General features: G+C 49.0%; 1 protein-coding gene across 15 annotated transcripts in view; it reads left to right on the top strand.

Annotated features, from left to right (window-relative positions):
* The window catches only part of ubr4 (ubiquitin protein ligase E3 component n-recognin 4), a 36037-nt gene that overhangs the window by 20826 nt on the left and 1790 nt on the right, over positions 1-13421 (top strand). For 11 of the 15 annotated variants that reach the window (XM_035522584.1, XM_035522583.1, XM_035522580.1 and 8 more), the window contains 46 exons: positions 160-297; positions 522-690; positions 815-1019; positions 1173-1286; positions 1423-1632; positions 1742-1891; positions 1997-2224; positions 2315-2393; positions 2632-2847; positions 2979-3147; positions 3264-3408; positions 3574-3659; positions 3769-3856; positions 3960-4153; positions 4278-4517; positions 4620-4758; positions 4850-4975; positions 5133-5261; positions 5428-5771; positions 5923-6013; positions 6134-6218; positions 6344-6471; positions 6585-6714; positions 6841-6998; positions 7105-7214; positions 7425-7578; positions 7674-7755; positions 7887-8060; positions 8139-8260; positions 8409-8606; positions 8731-8811; positions 8953-9040; positions 9153-9280; positions 9451-9558; positions 9683-9802; positions 9941-10131; positions 10221-10394; positions 10481-10580; positions 10690-10908; positions 11061-11174; positions 11281-11423; positions 11512-11637; positions 11798-11992; positions 12145-12369; positions 12812-12902; positions 13020-13182. In XM_035522584.1, the coding sequence (XP_035378477.1) occupies positions 160-297; positions 522-690; positions 815-1019; positions 1173-1286; positions 1423-1632; positions 1742-1891; positions 1997-2224; positions 2315-2393; positions 2632-2847; positions 2979-3147; positions 3264-3408; positions 3574-3659; positions 3769-3856; positions 3960-4153; positions 4278-4517; positions 4620-4758; positions 4850-4975; positions 5133-5261; positions 5428-5771; positions 5923-6013; positions 6134-6218; positions 6344-6471; positions 6585-6714; positions 6841-6998; positions 7105-7214; positions 7425-7578; positions 7674-7755; positions 7887-8060; positions 8139-8260; positions 8409-8606; positions 8731-8811; positions 8953-9040; positions 9153-9280; positions 9451-9558; positions 9683-9802; positions 9941-10131; positions 10221-10394; positions 10481-10580; positions 10690-10908; positions 11061-11174; positions 11281-11423; positions 11512-11637; positions 11798-11992; positions 12145-12369; positions 12812-12902; positions 13020-13182 (6867 nt within the window). The remainder of the gene's footprint in view (positions 1-159; positions 298-521; positions 691-814; positions 1020-1172; positions 1287-1422; positions 1633-1741; positions 1892-1996; positions 2225-2314; positions 2394-2631; positions 2848-2978; positions 3148-3263; positions 3409-3573; positions 3660-3768; positions 3857-3959; positions 4154-4277; positions 4518-4619; positions 4759-4849; positions 4976-5132; positions 5262-5427; positions 5772-5922; positions 6014-6133; positions 6219-6343; positions 6472-6584; positions 6715-6840; positions 6999-7104; positions 7215-7424; positions 7579-7673; positions 7756-7886; positions 8061-8138; positions 8261-8408; positions 8607-8730; positions 8812-8952; positions 9041-9152; positions 9281-9450; positions 9559-9682; positions 9803-9940; positions 10132-10220; positions 10395-10480; positions 10581-10689; positions 10909-11060; positions 11175-11280; positions 11424-11511; positions 11638-11797; positions 11993-12144; positions 12370-12811; positions 12903-13019; positions 13183-13421) is intronic. The other 4 variants (XM_026998152.2, XM_035522585.1, XM_035522578.1 and 1 more) reach the window with 2 other exon arrangements.

Genomic DNA, 13421 nt, shown 5'->3' with positions numbered 1-13421 from the left:
CAGTGGTATCCTGTAAAACTCCTGTATATAGTCATGGCCCTTACTCCTCATCATATCATGTTTGCGTGTTTGTGTGTCTGTATGTGTTGTGTATCCTTTCACAGCCCCCTTGCAAAGCTTGCTGTTTTTTTCCTGTAACAGCTCTGGTTATACTTTCAGCCCCAGCCTCGGATGACGAGGGGAGCACAGCGGCCACAGACGGCTCCACGCTGCGCACCTCTCCTGCTGAGCACGGGGGCAGCGTGGGCTCCGAGAGCGGAGGCAGCGCCATCGACTCAGTGGCTGGAGAACATAATGGTGAGGGCCGAGGAGGGAGGGAGGGAGGAGCTGTGTGAGTGGAACCATCTTGGATGGGTAGAATTACATCTTTGATGGAATAAGAGCCTGGAGTTAAATGCCTTTTAGTGGTAATAATCTAACGTGGAGTTTGAGAGGCTGCAGACATAGCTGTGATGATAACGTAGCAGTCGTGTTGCCGTGCGACTCTGCGGCTGACGGTGAGCGGTCTTTGTGCCTTGCAGTGTCCGGACGCAGCAGTGCATATGGCGACGCCACTGTCGAAGGTCACCATGCCGGCCCTGGTAGCGTCAGCTCCAGCACGGGAGCCATCAGCACCACCACAGCCCAGCAGGAAGGCGATGCCTCGGAGGGGGAGGGCGAGAATGAGGGTGACCTGCACACCAGCAACAGGTCTGCCCTTCACACAGCACCGAGCCACAGGGATGTCCTGCCGTGCAATCAAGTACAATATGTTTTCAGGTTGTAGTGTCGGTTTCCAGTTAGGAACCTTTCCCCTCCGTCTGCCTGCGTCTAGGCTGCACATGGTGCGTCTGATGCTGCTGGAGCGTCTCCTGCAGCACCTGCCCCAGCTGCACAGCGTGGGCGGCGTGCGCGCCATCCCCTACATGCAGGTCATCCTCATGTTGACCGCCGACCTAGATGGAGAGGACGAGAAGGACAAAGGAGCGCTGGACGACCTGCTGGCTCAGCTCATCGGCGAGCTCGGCATGCACAAGAAGGTCAGAGCTCTGCTTCTGTGGCCTTGGGGTTGGATCGACCTTGGGCGGTGAAGCGTGATGAATTTCAGATAGCATCGGCGTTTGACGGTAGAACGTGTTTTTCAAGTGTGCCTGGTTTTAGGTGATGTAAAACACTTCCATGTTTCTAACCAGGATGTCTCAAAGAAGAATGAGCGTAGCTCGATGAATGAGGTGCATCTGGTCATCATGAGGCTCCTTAGTGTGTTCATGTCTCGCACCAAGTCTGGCTCCAAGTCGTCTTCTGAGGTAGACTACCATTAGAACATTGTTCATTTCAGAGGCACCCCTTGAACGTTGGAACAATGTAGCACCAGAAGTGATTTTTAGTGTTATATTTTCTACATCTGAATGTGTACTCATGTGACTGGTGTTTCCTCTGCAGTCTTCCTCTCTCATCTCCAATGCCACGGCTACTGCGCTGCTCAGTCTGGGAGCGATCGACTACTGCCTGCACGTGCTGAAGTCTCTGCTGGAGTTCTGGAAGACCCAGCAGGGAGAGGAGGAGCCGGCGGCTGCCAGCCAACTCCTCAAACCACACACCACCTCCTCTCCCCCCGACATGAGCCCCTTCTTTCTCCGCCAGTATGTTAAGGTAACACACAATGTTTCCCGCTCCTTCAGCCTGGTCGGCAGTGTAGTTAGCACATGCACTCATTTGATCGTGTTTACAGATGCCTGTGTGTGTGGGGCTGCTTTCTCAGGGTCATGCCGCAGACGTGTTTGAAGCCTACTCCCAGCTCCTCACCGAGATGGTGCTGCGCTTGCCCTACCAGATCAAGAAGATTGCCGACGCAAACCCCCGCATCCCTCCTCCCATCTTTGACCACTCGTGGTTCTTCTTCCTTTCGGAGGTAATGCCGTCAAGCCCCCTGGCTTAACGCAGCATTGCCTTGTCGAGTTTCCCGCGTGCTCCCTGTACTTCATGGCGACTTACCTCCTGTCCCATCTGCCTGCAGTACCTGATGATCCAGCAGACTCCGTTCGTGAGGAGGCAGGTGAGGAAGCTGCTCCTCTTCATCTGCGGCTCGAAGGAGAAGTATCGACAGCTGCGGGACCTCCACACACTTGACAGTCACGTTCGCAGCATCAAGAAGCTTCTGGAAGAGCAGGGCATCTTCCTGAGGGGCGGCATCGTCACGGCCACCTCCGGCTCTGCCCTGCAATACGACACGCTGATCAGTCTGGTGAGCGGGCGAGGCCCTGGAAGTATCTGGTGTGTGTGTATGTGTGTGTAGTCCCTGCTGTGATAGTGCTCGCTCTTTTCTTCACTACAGATGGAACACCTGAAAGCATGTGCTGAAATAGCCACCCAGAGAACCATCAACTGGCAAAAGTTCTGTATGAAGGATGATTGTAAGCTTTCTTTCTTATGTTTTTTCGAATATTTTATTATTATACTTTAAAATGCAGTGAACATTTAACTAAATAAGGCAGGATTAAAAAAAGTACGGTTGTATGCCAGCGTGTACATTTTGTATGCCAATTGTTAATGTCAGTAAGCTTAAAAAACACCCCACAGATGTGTTGAAACAAGTGCTCTGCCCAATGACTGCTGCAATGCTGATGTCTGCCTCTCTGTCTGTGTGGACAGCGGTGCTGTACTTTCTGCTGCAGGTGAGTTTCCTGGTGGACGAGGGCGTGTCCCCAGTGCTGCTGCAGCTGCTCTCCTGCGCCCTGTGTGGCAGCAAAGTCCTGGCCGCCTCCTCGTCCGGTGGCTCTGCCACGGCGGCTGGAGCCTCCCAGTCGTCCCAGAGCAAGTCCTCCAGCAAGAAGAGCAAGAAGGAGGAAAAGGAGAAAGATAAAGAGGGTGATGCCCCATTCCCCAAAGGACCTGCAGCACATATGCGATGTTGCACGGAATTGCTCTCTTGCTATCTGCGTGTTTCTTCAGCAGCTGTTCTTCACCCATCCCCATTTGCTCTTCCCGTTCGTGTACAGGTGAGGGCGTGGGCAGTCAGGAGGATCAGCTGTGCACCGCTCTGGTCAGTCAGCTCAACAAGTTTGCAGACAAAGAGACTCTGATTCAGTTCCTGCGCTGCTTCTTGCTGGAGTCCAACTCTTCCTCAGTGCGCTGGCAGGCCCACTGCCTGGCCCTGCACATCTACAGGTACACAGCAGGTCTCGCTCACTTTAACGCACCCACACTCGCCACTGCTTTGCCTGTTGCTGTGTTTCAAAAGCTGCAGCTTTTGATGTCAATGACTCAACATGGTTTATTTCCAGGAACTCCAGTAAGTCTCAGCAGGAGTTGCTGCTGGACCTCACGTGGGCTATCTGGCCTGAGCTGCCTGCTTATGGCCGTAAGGCCGCTCAGTTTGTGGACCTGCTCGGCTACTTCTCCCTCAAAACCCCTCAGACAGAAAAGAAGGTTTGTTGTATTGTTCACCTCCACACAGTCTTAACACCTCACTGAGCAAATAATAATACTACTGTTTTTTCACATTACATAATTGCCAAGAGTGTAGATGGCACTTATTCTGTTTTTCCTGTGCTATTAGTGTACTATTGACTTTATTGCACATCATACTTGCAGCTGAAGGAATACTCTCAGAAAGCTGTTGAGATTTTAAGGGCGCAAAACCACATACTCACCAATCATCCCAATTCCAACATCTACAAGTAAGTAGTCTGATCTTTTCATCCCTTGTTTGACTGTAAACGTCATGATGGCCTTTGACTTTTGTGGCAAGTTGGAAGTAATTAAAAAAAATTTCCTCTCTCCATCAAGTACCCTCTCTGGACTGGTGGAATTTGATGGATTTTACCTTGAGAGTGATCCTTGCTTAGTGTGCAACAATCCTGAAGTGCCCTTCTCTGTGAGTGGGGCAGCGCAGCCTACCTAAGTGCAGCTCTTTAATGATGTCTGTCATGCCTGTCTGAGGATATTTGTTCACTATCGATTGTGCACTGTTTGTTCAGAACATCAAGCTGTCCTCTATCAAAGTGGACACCCGCTACACCACCACACAGCAGGTGGTGAAGCTGATTGGCAGTCATACCATCAGCAAGGTCACGGTGAAGATCGGAGATCTCAAGAGAACCAAGATGGTGCGCACCATCAATCTCTACTACAACAACAGGACTGTCCAGGCTATTGTGGAGCTTAAAAATAAGTATGTTCATGTTCATCCAGTTCAGAAGCATACACTTTATGCAAGGTCAAACCAATTTACCAATTTAGTAGTAGGGTCATCATAGGGGTAAAGTTCATTGAACATTTCTTTGTTGCCTCTCTAGACCTGCTCGCTGGCACAAGGCCAAGAGAGTGCAGCTCACCCCTGGACAGACGGAGGTGAAGATTGACCTCCCTCTCCCCATTGTGGCATCCAACCTGATGATTGAATTCTCAGACTTCTATGAGAACTACCAGGCGTCCACGGAGACCCTGCAGTGCCCTCGATGCAGTGCTTCTGTGCCCGCCAACCCAGGGGTGTGCGGCAACTGTGGAGAGAACGTTTACCAATGTCACAAATGCAGGTATAGACCAACACGGTACCCAGGAAATCCCTGGGAAATGCTGTGTGTTGTCTTTTATGTTAATGAAAGCTCTGGGCATAACATCAGGTGTTTGCTTTCCAGGTCCATTAATTACGACGAGAAGGACCCCTTTCTGTGCAATGCCTGTGGTTTCTGTAAATACGCTCGCTTTGACTTCATGCTCTATGCAAAGCCCTGCTGTGCTGTGGACCCCATAGAGAATGAGGAAGACAGGAAAAAGGCAAAGAGCACTACCTTTTGCTTGGGTCTCATTTTACTTGTTTTTGTTCTGCCTAAAGTAGTAATCCTTTTCCTTTGCTTGTTCTCTGTAGGCTGTGACCAACATTAACACACTGCTGGACAAGGCCGACCGTGTGTACCACCAGCTCATGGGCCATCGGCCTCAACTGGAGAGTCTGCTGTCCAAGGTGAACGAGGCAGCCCCAGAGAAACCACAGGTCGGTCGCGCAGCCGGCGCCGCAAGGTTCAGGCTGCTTGATTCTCTTAGCATGAAGCCAAATGCTTAACACTGCGGATGAACAGTGTTTTCTGAAGTCATGGGTGGTGGTGAATATGTGATGCATTAGCAGTGCTGTGACGATGCTTCTTTATTAGGATGACACTGGTGCAGGAGCAGGTCTGGGCACCTCCACTGCCACTGTGAACCGCTACATTCAGCAGCTGGCTCAGGAGTACAGTGGAGACTGCAAAACCTCGTTTGATGAGCTTTCCAAGATCATACAGGTAGGAGAACGTCCGTCACGTCCTTCTCACACTGACAAAACTGATAATCAAGTGTGTTTTCTTACATTTGCTTTAAGGATTAACGACTCAAAAAGCTTAAACCTGCCAAAGACCACTTGCATACATATCGCAGCCAGAGTTTAAGTGTCATGCCCTCCCCCTGCAGAAAGTGCTTGCATCTCGTAAAGAGCTGCTGGAGTACGACCTGCAGCAGCGAGAGGCAGCCACGAAGTCATCCCGCACCAGCACGCAGCCCACCTTCACAGCCAGCCAGTACCGGGCCCTGTCCGTGCTGGGCTGTGGACACACGTCCTCCACCAAGTGCTATGGCTGTGCCTCTGCCGTCACGGGCCACTGTATCACGCTGCTGCGCGCGCTGGCCACCAACACCGCCATCAGGCAGATTCTGGTGCTGCAGGGCCTCATCCGAGAGCTGTTTGAGTACAACCTTCGCCGCGGCACCAGTGTCATGAGGGAGGAGGTCCGCCAGCTCATCTGTCTGCTCACCAGGTATGGCCACATGCGTGCACATGTCTTTCTCCTGTCTGCCTTTTGAGAGCAGAAAGAGTTTATGGTTTGATTTGATTTTTAAATCATTTGTTTGTTTATGGTTTGTTTAAGCAAATTGTTTTGGTTTTTTTTTTCTTCTTTTCTTCAACAGGGATCATCCTGAGGCCACGCAACAAATGAATGACCTTATCATTGCAAAAGTGTCAGCCGCCCTGAAGGGTCACTGGGCCAACCCTGACCTGGTATGACCCTTTACTCCTTTTGTGGATTCCATTAGTCCTCCTTCAGTGACACTCCCCCTTTTGCCCATTTAATTTAGTGTATTTTTGTGTATGTGATGGTTGTGTATTGTTGCGCTGTAGGTCAGTAGTCTCCAGTATGAAATGCTGCTCCTCACTGACTCCATAGCAAAGGAGGGAGGATGCTGGGAGCTAAGACTACGCTGTGGTAAGCTTCATCTCTTAGTACTAGAACATATTTCAGCACAGACCTCTTATTTAGTCTCTCATTGATGTTGTTCCATTGATTTGAGCACTAAGGGTCTCTTATGAACTCTCTTATGCTGTTCTCAGCGCTGAGTCTCTTCCTAATGGCAGTCAATATAAAGACTCCAGTTGTGGTGGAGAACATTACTCTGATGTGCCTGAGAATCTTACAAAAACTCATCAAACCTCCTGCGCCCACCAGCAAGAAAAACAAGGTATTTTGAAATACTTGGAAAACTTTTGTTCCCGTAATTCCCTCTGGTGTGTAGGGATGGGTGTGTGTGTGTGTGTGTGTGTGTGTTGTCATCAATGTGGTCATTTGCCTTAGGATGCCGCTGTAGAATCCCTGACCACAGTCAAGCCATATAACCATGAGATACACGCCCAGGCCCAGCTCTGGCTCAAAAAGGATCCCAAGGCATCATATGAGGCCTGGAAAAAGTGCCTTCCTGCTAGATGTAGGTGTTCTAGCTTTGCCTAAAATGATCTTTAGCACCAGAGAAAGCTTATTTGACAAAAGTGCAGAGTTATACCCTGTTTGGGGAACGGGGGCAGTAAATGGCTTCTGTGCACTTTTTTCAAAGGTCAAGAGACCGTTTCTAAACCTTTGAGTAAGCCTGAGATCAGGAGGCAGTACCTCATGGAGAAGTACGTTTGGAAGTGGAAGCAGTTCATCAGATCCAGATCCGAGGGGCTGTTCCCTCGTCTTCTCAAACTGGGCCACAACAACTGGCTAAGACAGGTAAAGGCTCTTCGAACCCTTCTGGCCAGCCTCCTGGAGCATCCGGTCCCTCATTCGTTCATGGGTGGTTTAGGGACATGCACCAACGCGGTGACCTCTCTTTCAGGTGCTCTTCACTCCAGCCACTCAGGCGGCGAGACAGGCCGCCTGCACCATCGTAGAGGCCCTAACGACTATCCCGAGCCGCAAGCAGCAGGTCTTGGACCTTCTCACGAGGTACGCATCGCTTACTCAGTCAGAGGGTATGGTTAAAGAATTTAGAAACATGCTCTCTGACACTGAGGAATCATTTAACTGTAGGCCTGTTGGTAGAGACTGTGTGTGTGTGTGTGTGTGTGTGTGTGTGTGTGTGTGTGTGTGTGTGTGTGTGTGTGTGTGTGTGTGTGTGTGTGTGTGCGCGCGCGCGTGCGGGCTCACTGACACTAGTTTGACCTCTAGTTACCTGGATGAGTTGAGCATTGCTGGTGAGTGTGCTGCTGAGTACCTGGCTCTGTACCAGAAGCTAATTAAACCTGCCCACTGGAAGGTCTACTTGGCTGCCCGTGGTGTCCTGCCCTATGTTGGCAACCTCATCACCAAGGTAACGATGGCTAGAGTTTAGATGTTTTGGAATTAGATTTTCTTGTTACTTCATGTTTGTGGTTTGTCATTTGCTTTCTTATTTTTTACTTCTAGGAAATTGCCCATTTGCTGGCTCTGGAGGAAGCAACACTGAGTACAGACCTGCAGCAAGGATATGCCCTTAAGAGTCTCACCGGCAAGAAAACATGTCTTATTTTACAGAGAACGTAGTGTGTAAATGAAACTGAAATAGCTAGGAATATTCTTACTTGCTGCCGAGTGTATGAAATGGTCTAATGGTACTCTTGTCATTTTGGCTTGCTGTAGGCTTGCTGTCCTCCTTCGTGGAGGTGGACTCCATTAAACGGCACTTCAAGAGCCGCCTGGTGGGCACCGTGCTGAACGGATACCTGTGCCTCCGCAAGCTGGTGGTACAGAGGACCAAGCTGATCGACGAGACCCAGGACATGCTGCTGGAGATGCTGGAGGACATGACCACAGGTATGTGCCCCTCAGCCTACCAAGGCCACGCCGCTCTGCTGAACAATGATGCTGACGGCTCCTGCGTTATCCGTACAGGGACGGAGTCGGAGACGAAAGCCTTCATGGCGGTGTGCATCGAGACGGCCAAACGCTACAACCTAGATGACTACCGTACGCCCGTCTTCATCTTTGAGAGGCTTTGCAGCATCATCTATCCTGTGAGTGGCACTTCTTTCTGCCTTTTAACAAGAATGGCACCCGGATTTGCGATTGGTCCCTTTTACCCTACTCTGCTGATGCCAGCTCCCTTTCTGTGTCTGGCATTCCTCCATATCTTTCTGTTCTCTTCCCATTTTTCTCTCTCAGGAGGAGAATGAGGTGACGGAGTTCTTCGTGACTCTGGAGAAAGACCCCCAGCAGGAAGACTTTTTGCAGGGCCGCATGCCAGGAAACCCCTACAGCAGCAACGAGCCCGGCATCGGCCCGCTCATGAGGGACATCAAGAACAAGATCTGTCAGGACTGTGACCTGGTGGCACTGCTGGAGGACGACAGTGGCATGGAGGTAGCTTGCACACACAGGGAATGTCTACCAAAGCAGCGTGCACAAGGTGTCTGTTTCTGGTGTGTCTGTACTTAGACTTATGATCTGTTTTCTCTGATCTGGCTGTATGATTTTGTGTGTCTAGCTTCTTGTGAATAACAAGATCATTAGTTTGGACCTGCCTGTGGCTGAGGTTTACAAGAAAGTCTGGTGCCCTACCAATGAGGTGAGGTTATTGGAAAAAACAACATTGACACATTCTTAATTATTCTCCTTTTGGTCATTTTAATTTGAGCATTTGTCAGCTTTTGTTTTTGCTTTGGCTTTGCAAGCAATATGAGACTGAGGTTATATATCTGTTTACAAGGGTGAGCCAATGAGAATCATTTATCGCATGAGAGGGCTTCTGGGTGATGCCACAGAGGAGTTCATTGAGTCTCTGGACTCCACCACAGGTATCATCAGTAACTGATCCTTACAGAAAAGAAGGCTATAAATGGTGGCTACCCAGAGGTCTTATGTTCACATATTTAAGCTGCATCCAACCACTTTTATCTTATTGCACAGACGAGGAGGAGGACGACGAGGAGGTTTATAAAATGGCTGGAGTGATGGCTCAATGTGGTGGGCTGGAGTGTATGCTCAACAGACTCTCTGGAATTAGGGACTTCAAACAGGGCAGACACCTACTCACTGTAAGTGAAAGTCTGTCTGTTCTTGACATTCTAAGTAGCTCATCCTTGTACTTGCCAGACAATGGCTGTTAAGGTGAACTGGTGCATTTTTATTTGGACACAAGCTGTACACCTTTTGGTTTTTGTATTTTAGAAGCAAGAGCATCATTCAATTTGCTTTTGCTTTTTAGGTGCTGCTGAAGCTGTTTAGTTACTGTGTGAAAGTGAAGATCAACAGACAGCAGCTGGTCAAGCCGGAGATGAATACACTTAATGTTATGCTGGGCACTTTGAACCTGGTGGGTAGCACACATTTAGTTTGCTTGGGCACACAAAAAAAAACCAAAACCCTTGAGCCTGCCACTGATGTCTGTGCCTGGGTGTAAGGCAGCACTGTTAAACTGAGTGCTTGTGCTTTTTCAGGCGCTGGTAGCTGAACAGGAAAGTAAAGACAGCGGAGGGGCGTCCATAGCCGAGCAGGTCCTCAGCATTATGGAGATCATTCTGGATGAAGCCAATGCTGAAACGCTTGCTGAGGACAAGGTGAACTATATTAAACACAGGGCAATCTGTTTTCATTAGATAAACATAAAGTACATGCGTACAGAATCGTGGTTGTTCCCACGGGGGAGTGTTGTGTGGGATACTCTCTCTGATGCTGCCCCTGTGCCCCTCCTGCAGGGGAACCTGCTGTTGACAGGAGACAAGGACCAGCTGGTGATGCTGCTCGACCAGATTAACACCACCTTTGTGCGCTCCAACCCCAGCGTCCTGCAGGGCCTGCTGCGCATCATCCCGTACCTGTCCTTTGGAGAGCTGGAGAAGATGAACATCCTGGTGGAGCGCTTCAAACCCTGCTGCAGCTTCGACAAGTACATCCTCCATCCTCTTTTACCGAAACAGCAAAAGATGCAAAAACATCTGGTCATGGGAAAAAGTCTTTGTTGGTGTTTGTTTTTAGGTATGACGAAGAGCACAACGCAGATGATAAGGTCTTCTTGGACTGCTTCTGTAAAATCGCAGCAGGCATCAAGAACAACAGTAATGGGCATCAGCTCAAGGACCTAATCCTACAGAAGGGCATCACTCAGAGTGCCCTGGACTACATGAAGAAGCACATCCCCAGCGCCAAGAAGTATGGCCTGTTTTACCTCACTACCACTACATGTAGCGCTGTGTTCCTGCGCTGTGCACTTACTGGTCCTGCTTGTGTTGTTGCAGTCTGGATGCAGACGTTTGGAAGAAGTTCCTTGCACGACCAGCTCTTCCATTCATCCTCAGACTGCTGCGTGGTCTGGCCACCCAGCACCCCCCTACACAGGTACCAAACTTTTCCATTCTCAGTCATAGCCTTCATAATCATATTGTTGCTCATCTGTTCTCGGGAAGACAACGAGATCTTACCGTCTGTTCCTTCTCGTGTTCTTCAGATGCTGATCGGAACAGACTCCATTAGCAATTTGCACAAGCTGGAGCAAGTGTCCAGTGACGAGGGCATAGGAACTCTGGCCGAGAACCTTCTGGAGGCCTTGAGAGAGCATGCGGAGGTGAACCTGAAGATCGACGCAGCTCGACGGGAGACGCGGGCAGAGAAGAAGCGAATGGCCATGGCGATGAGGCAGAAGGCCCTGGGCACACTTGGCATGACTGTGGGTGTCCCTCCACACGGTCTTCACCCAGTCTGGATGCAATTATTAAACACACTGCTAATTATTGTGATGGATGAGAAGCTTTGTTCTTGAGGACTCTCGTCAATGGATTCTACATCTAAAAGTGTAATGTTATACATGTTTTCTTTCAGACCAATGAGAAGGGTCAGGTGGTGACGAAGACATCTCTATTGAAGCAGATGGAGGAGCTTATAGAAGAACCAGGACTAACCTGCTGCATCTGCCGAGAAGGCTACAAATTTCAGGTGCATGTGCTATTTGACTTGTGATGAGTCATTTATGGCCCTATTACTAAATTAAAATACCATGATGTCTTTTTTATCTGTGAATAACAAATGTTTCTTTTGGTAGCCAACCAAGGTCCTGGGTATTTACACGTTTACGAAGCGTGTGGCTCTGGAGGAGTTTGAGAACAAACCCCGCAAGCAACAGGGCTACAGCACTGTCTCGCACTTTAACATAGTCCACTATGACTGTCACCTTGCTGCTGTCCGGTATTGCCCACTCTTAAGTGTCTCTCCTTAATGTCTTAATGTAATGCCAGGAGCAAGCTTTGACCCTGTTCTCTGGTCTTTGCGTCAGGCTTGCCCGAGGGCGTGAGGAGTGGGAAAGCGCCGCTCTACAGAATGCCAACACCAAGTGCAATGGGCTCCTACCTGTGTGGGGCCCCCACGTACCTGAATCAGCTTTTGCAACCTGCCTGGCAAGGTGGGTCACGTTTTGAGCGTGTCGGGAGTGAACACCTCTTTGCCCTGACATGTCCAGCTAGTTTTGTGTAAAACTGTTGACAGTGTGACTTGCTGAGCGACTGAAATGGTGTTTTCCGTCGCACGGGCCTCTGATCTCAAATCCTTGTGCTTCTCCTCAGGCACAACACGTATCTGCAGGAGTGCACAGGCCAGCGGGAGCCCACCTACCAGCTCAACATCCACGACACCAAGCTGCTCTTCCTGCGCTTTGCCATGGAGCAGTCCTTCAGCGTGGACACTGGTGGAGGGGGCCGTGAGAGCAACATACACCTCATCCCCTACATCATCCATACCGTCCTCTACGTCCTCAACACGTACGTGCCTGAGTATTGCGTGCACGCGCACACACACACAACCTAGATCAGCCCAGGTTCAGTTTTGGCTCCGTGATTATGTAGACTGAAGATTAAAGCTCTGTGTGTGTCACGTGCTTGGATGCTAATTCCTGCACCAAATTGGTTTTAAGCACGAGGGCTACGTCACGTGAGGAGAAGAACCTGCAGAGCTTCTTGGAGCAGCCGTGTGACAAGTGGGTGGAGTGCTCATACGAGGTGGAAGGTCCGCATTACTTCACCACACTGGCCATGCACATCCTCCCGCCCGAGCGCTGGAGGACCACGCGCATCGAGTTCTTACGCAGGCTGCTCGTTACTGCGCATGCACGAAAAGCATCGCCAGGGGGCGCCAACAAGTAAGGGAAAGAGTATATGACTAAATTTACAATCGGCCTTTGCCCGCATGTTCCTTTTCTTTTGCTGTTGCAGCAGACCCTTATTAAATCTAAGCATATTTAGCATCACATTTCAGATTTGTTGAAGTCTAAAATCCTCTCCTATGTTAGCACAAAATGTTAGAGTTACAATGAAATACAGGCAAGCTGATTTTGATTAAATTAGACAGTGATGAGGTCAAGTGGTGAGATTGCATTGGTGTTTATGTAATTCTTTGCACTGTAAGGCAGAGAAGATTTTACAAATATTTTTATAATATCCATTCACTTGTAACGTGTCTCAATTGTTTTGTAAACACATTACACACCATTTTTGAATCTGTTATTCTTTTATAAATCCAGCATATGAGCCAAATATCTAGGTGTTGATTTAATCAGAACAATTTTGTATTTGATGTTTAAGACTCACAGACAAGGCAGTGAAAGAGTATGCAGTTTATCGTTCCCCGCTTCTCTTCTGGGGCCTGGTGGACCTCATCTATGACATGTTCAGGGTATACCTTAAATATACTCAAATTTCTTAAGTGCTTATCCCTTGCACAGTTCTGTAGATTTTTCATAAACTCTTATGGAAAAAAAAAATCTAATTTTTTTTCCCATGGCTATTACAGAAAGTGCCCACCAGTAACACAGAGGGAGGCTGGTCCTTCTCGCTGGCAGAATATGTGCGGCACAATGACATGCCCATCTACGAGGCTTCAGAAAGGGTGCTGAGGGCTTTCCAGGATGAACTCATGCCTGCTGAGTCTTTCTCGGAGTTCCTCGATGTCGTAGGCAAGTGGAAACTAAGTTCTATTTCTGGTCAGTCACTGAATTTACAGGATTTATCTTCACCTTATTAAATGGTGTGTTCCATATGAGTGTTGGAAAATGCGTTTGGGCTGTATTATACATTCTCTTTAAAATGGACTTGATGGCATCAAATCATGTTAAATATTAATTGAAGTGTCAAGTTAGAAAAATGTGTCATAGGATACTATAGTTTGGATTTCTGCCGTTTTAAGTTCCACAAC

The sequence above is a fragment of the Electrophorus electricus genome, chromosome 24 (genome assembly GCF_013358815.1).
Source record: "Electrophorus electricus isolate fEleEle1 chromosome 24, fEleEle1.pri, whole genome shotgun sequence".
In the NCBI taxonomy this organism is placed as follows: Eukaryota; Metazoa; Chordata; class Actinopteri; order Gymnotiformes; family Gymnotidae; genus Electrophorus; species Electrophorus electricus.
Note: the sequence above shows the minus strand (reverse complement) of the source record. Positions and strands in the feature narration are given on the sequence as shown.